We start from the raw sequence: 5,629 nt of genomic DNA, 5'->3' as shown, positions 1-5,629 counted from the left end.
ACGAATCGATTAGACGGGTTCGAAATAATTCTCTGGAATAACCGTGCCTCTCGTTCGTATATCGAAGAATTATTTCGATTATTCCGTGATACCTTAATTTGCTCAAAATGTAGGAATGTTTTGGAGTTCAACTAATGTTTTTGTTATTTTTGACAGATTCAATTGACTTAATAATTGTTGAAAAGTTATTTTTTTGCAATCTACTGCAGGAAAACTGTTCAGCAATTTTTTACAACTGTTTCTACATAAATTAATAAATTAATAAAACAGGCCACCTAATTATTTTCTCCAGCTATGGTAGCACGAGACAATTTTATTCCTAATTTAAATGATTTCAAAGGGTGAATAAGATGAAACAAAAATTTGTTTATAATCGCTATCTTTCCTGTTTGACATTGGACTCTAAAATTTTTAAATCAAATATGAAACTTCCTTTCATTTGCCATTTCTTTCATGGAAAAAGAAATCTCATTCGTCTTACTTACCCATTGAAATCATTTAAATTGCGTATAAAAATTGTCTCCTAATTAGGCGGCCTGTTTCACGCGACTCACCCTGTATATTTAGTTCTAAATTTTTAAATTCATTAAGAAAATCAAAAAATTCGTTTCTCGCATTATACGATTAAACAATGGCACGTATCTCGAATGTTAAATCTGTTACGTTTTGATAAACGACGAATAGCCCAGCAAAGAGACGGTGAAATAACGCGTGTCTCATTGTGACGTCGATTAATGACCACTGAGACACCTGATATATTATACCGACAGCATGTAAATCTATCTTTTCAAATCAATTTAACTACCGGGCGTCTGCAGAGACGTTTTCCTCCCTTTTGAATTCGAATAAAAAGCACACCTGTGTGTTCTGTATACTTGAACTAAAACAGAGAGAAAAAGAGAAAAGAAGAAAGAAACGCGGTAATATTTTTCATGCGCTTTTCATAATGCATAATAGTGCGACGGCTAAGGGAAAGCAAATAGGATATCATCCTGGTAATTAATATTCTCGCGGTAAAATGCGAGATTTTGCCCAGTTTCATTGATATTTTCCGGCATCCGCGGCAGAAATGTGTAGAGAAATTTTCGACGAATCCATAGCTGAAGTCATACAGATACGTTTAATTAAAATCCAGACACGCTCCTGTGCATTTTTTCCATCGATGATATTCTCGCGTGAGATACTACTACCGGCAGCATGATGGAGTCACGTGGAAACATTTTTGCGCTGTGGAAAATTGTGAAATTCTCCTTTTTTTCACCCTCACCATCTACAGCGAATTTGCGAGATCTGACTTTAATTTCACTGTATTAACCACTGATGAGGTGGAATGATTGTTGCGGAATTGGCAGGGAAAGATCGATTTGACAGAATTATTTTACATATAGGTACACTACCGGTCAGAAATTTGGAATCACTTATCAATTTACACCAATATTGAATCTTAGCGCTAATTTTTTATAGATTTGAAATGATGTTGTAGAGATCAATAGCAATTTGCCCCATTTCGATGAATTTAAATTATAAAGAATTCGTTAGAAAGTTCTTTAAATTGCTTACCCTTTTCTGGGTAATGCTTACCCTTTTCTTATGTAACTTGCAATGCACAGTGATCCCAAACTTTTGGCCAGTAGTGTATATTTTAAAAAATGTTAGGTTGTTTCGTATGAAACGGCCAGTTTCACAATTTTCCCTGCTAAATGGCAAATTGCGTACGACAGTGAATCACGGACCGAGATGAAATTTCACTGGCCATTTTTTACAGCGAAAATTTAGTAGCGAAGTGGAAATAAGAAACGTTTTCAAAGACTCTTCTTGCACCTAGAGGCAAAGAGTTTTCTTTTAACGAAGGCATAAATAACCTTGTTTTGCAGTGATCAAAGATCGCTCTGATTAGTAAATATCATTTTTATTGAAACCACAGACGTGGGAAGTTTCATTGATACCTCGGTCTTTTCTCATCTGCGACAACCTAATGTAATTTTGCAGCGTTCAGAAAGGGCACGTAATGAAATTCTTCGTACGAAATCATTCTTACTTGTGGACGATCATTTTTATTGATTTCATTTTTCTTGCTTTTGCAGTAGAATTCTAGAACTAGTAGAAACTTTGCGTATGATAAATTTTATGTCGCAAATAATAACCAGTTATTCAAAATAAGCATCTTATTACCTGATCTTTGAATCAGTTTTTCCAATTATCTTGACATAAATTCACGTATCACGCTGTTACGATTGATTAAATTTCGAGATGCAAGACAAATTTAATGTAAATCGAGTGGTTTTTCAATTTTATTCAAACCTTTTTTAATTGTCATTAAATTGAAAATTTTTTAATTTTTAATCGTTATTCAAACTTGTCGGCAAGTGTATTCGTTAACTTTAGTATCAAGTCAATCACACGTTTTACGAGTACATTTTAAGACGTCTAATTAGATTAGTTGGTCATAAACTATAGAATCAGTAGTAGATGTAAACGATTCTTCAGGACTGTATCATCGCCAAATCAAATTTTACGAACGACAACAGAGACGTTGTTTAGACAAATGTTGCGGAAACGATTTAACAGCAATTCAGTGTTGAAAACACCGCTAACTATATCCCATCAATTCGTCTTCCTGTCAAGACTTCCAGCCACGATGCTTTTACGTCGAGGTGCATTCGTTGCAATATATAATATCATTCTGCGCGTTGCATTTCGTTCTGCTCCTTTCAGCCGTTGCGCCGAGAAATTGAATGAAAAAACAAAATTGGCCACGTTTGCGGGAATACGGCGCGTGTCAAAGAAACTCCAACGAAGAGAGATCTCCCGATTCACGCTCCGTCTTTAGAATTTTAATATACGGAACACTCGCGTGTATCTTACCTCGGAATTATACCTGTTAGACGCAAAGGATGTAATTTATCAAGTGTGTACTTCGTCGAATTATCCTAACTCAACAGCTTGAGAAACACTTGCAATTGAAGAAATTTCATCTTCCGATATTTTCTTGGCTAGAAATTTCGATTTTTATGATAAATATTAAATTTATCCGCGAAATTTGTACGATACAGCGAAACTACCTGCGTATCCGCGGTTTCAGGTGTCCACGGTTGGTCCGACAAAATTAAATAGAAAATTCTGAAATTCTTAAAGCAGACGATCCTTTTACCTCAATTTATTTTTTATTTTATTTTACTTCAATTATAATTTATTGTTATATTTCTGTTTTATTTTATCATTAGTTATTTTCGTTAATGTTTAATTACGCCTGATTAATGCACTCAGAAGCCAAAGTGACTAAAGTGATAAAATAAGATTTATGAAATTTGTTTTATTTATAAAATTGTAAGAGCATCAGAAAGTAAATAGAGTTAATCATTTCCGCTTCTAAGTGAAAGATCTTGGAGCCTTTCTCCACGTGTACAGAGGTTTTCTGCTATGCTAATATCGAATCGTTGATTAATTTATCCGTCCATTCGTAACAGCGCACGTCATATGAAAATATCATTCACGCGCTTGAACTCATAGCGATCACCTGATAGGCTAACGAGTGCGGTACACAATTTACAGTGCGATGAGAATGCATTTGCAAGTGGGGAATCACACGTCAAACTCGTGTTTATTACGTTTGACCTGATATACAACGAGCTTGTCTCGTGTTTCTTACATTTGGCCCCTAAAACGTAGCATGAGTATCACGCGATATTGTAATCTCTGTGGCTCTTTGCCGAGCTGAGTCACTGCAGCAATAGTTAATTGAAATCGTCAAATTTCCTACGAGGAATTGATTGTAAGTACATACGTTAAATCGGTGGAAAAATGAACTGCGATTACTTATTCAGCAGGTAACTGTGTCACTATTTTAACTTTCGTTTGCTAAATCTTTATATAAATTTCATCTTCTTTCGGCTCTTCGATCGTCCACAAAGGGTTAAAAATAATTTACTTTGCCTTTGCTTTGATTTTGTCACGTGAAACTTTACACCAAGCATTCCATGCAGCGAACAATGATTCCGAAATTTTGTGTTAGACGTGATTGGTAACTTCGTGAATAATAAATTGAACAATTTAACTCACTTGGAAGGATCGTACTTGAAAACATTTTTTTTTTAAAGATAATTGTGTTTAGAATAGAAATATCGATTTCTTTCTGCATCGAAACAACTTTCGAGAGCTTTCTCTTTTCCCTTGTAAATAAATGTTCCAACTACGATACGAGCCACTCAGAAGCCCCAAAAAGTGACTAACTCTGTAAAATAAAATTTTCGAAATTAGTTTTATTTCTAAAAAATTAAGCATGTGTTTAATACTAAAATTGGAAGAATATCAAAAAAGTGGAGTCATTCTTTTTATCTTCTGAGTGACTCATACGCTCCACCGACTTACCCCGTGAAACTTGAAATACAGAGAATTGCACGGATAATCGAGTGGACTAAAAGAAAGTGGAATACGTTTGTTGCAGCGGGTTCCAGGAGTTTTTGGAATGTTCGCACCATACGGTTCGCCGGCAATGTGGCGATGACACAGCTCAATTCGCAAAGGAGTTTCTTGACAGAATGTCGAGCTGGCTTTTGAGGGTAAATATTTGTTACTTTTGCCCGGGGAGAGAGGCTGTTGTTACCGCAACGAGATACGTCCGGCCGTGTAACTGTGGCAGCGTTTCTCGCCAAGTTCCTTAAAATATGTATCTACCTGTCTGAAGTATAGTGCAAAGTACACGGGACGTGTATATCGTTGCGGGGCGACGTCTTTTTTCTTGGATAAAATTGCACCTTCCATCAGTTGAACGTCGAGAACAAGTGTTCAAAAGCTACGAATTATTATGCGACTAATTTCTTCACGAATTTTCCCTTGACATTTAAAAAGAAATTCTAATTCACTTCCAGACATTTTCTTTCTTTCTTGCTTAATATCCTTATACTAATTCTGATAGAAGATACCTTAACCCTCGTACGACGAATGCACGGTCATTTTGAGTCAACAGGGATAAAGTCAGATTATGTTTACAAATTTACGTTATCAAATGTAAATAAAGTATACACAATTCCTTCTTGAAACCCGTGTACAATAGAAATTTTGCTATGAACCAAAATGACCCTGCATCCGTCTCCCTAAAGCCATTCGCCTTCCGAGGGTTAAACTAAAATTCTTGCAATTTTCAAAGGAATTATTCTCAGATCTTATCCTATCAATTCGACATTGCTATCGATTTAGTATCCAATTAACGCGAAATGTTGTCATATTTCGTCAGTTATTCTACACATACATTTGCACACTCGAGTCTCCGTCTATACTGTCGAATTGTTCGGAAAATTCGTGCTCATTCGGAACGCGACTCGCGACACACGTATCTTTTTTCTTTTCTTTTTTTAGAGGGAAGGTGTAACTTATTTATCGACTCACCCTCATTACCAAGGTGGCTTGTAAACGAGGAGCGTGTATAAAATTTCACGAGTGAGAATTAACAGGTACGTGGTCTGTCATGATTTCAGGTACATTGCGCGCCTTACACCGGGGATGTATGCGCTATCGGGAGCGACGCTGGTGTGTTCAGGGTGCAGGCCATGTTGATGGTGATTCTGGCGGTACTCGCGAGGTACTTCACGTAAGCGATTAGGCGGCACTCGTAGCCGGAAAAAGGGGACGA

General features: G+C 36.4%; 1 protein-coding gene across 1 annotated transcript in view; it reads left to right on the top strand.

Moving 5' to 3' along the window:
• The window catches only part of LOC108573167, a 73,075-nt gene extending 67,461 nt beyond the window's left edge, over positions 1-5,614 (top strand). The window contains exons 5-6 of the mRNA XM_017935556.1: positions 4,445-4,559; positions 5,475-5,614. Of these exons, the coding sequence (XP_017791045.1) occupies positions 4,445-4,559; positions 5,475-5,591 (232 nt within the window). The 3' untranslated portion in view covers positions 5,592-5,614. The remainder of the gene's footprint in view (positions 1-4,444; positions 4,560-5,474) is intronic.
• Positions 5,615-5,629: the final 15 nt, after the last annotated feature.

Source organism: Habropoda laboriosa, unplaced genomic scaffold (assembly GCF_001263275.1).
Source record: "Habropoda laboriosa isolate 0110345459 unplaced genomic scaffold, ASM126327v1 scaffold124, whole genome shotgun sequence".
In the NCBI taxonomy this organism is placed as follows: domain Eukaryota; kingdom Metazoa; phylum Arthropoda; class Insecta; order Hymenoptera; family Apidae; genus Habropoda; species Habropoda laboriosa.
This window is presented reverse-complemented; position numbering and strand designations above follow the sequence as displayed.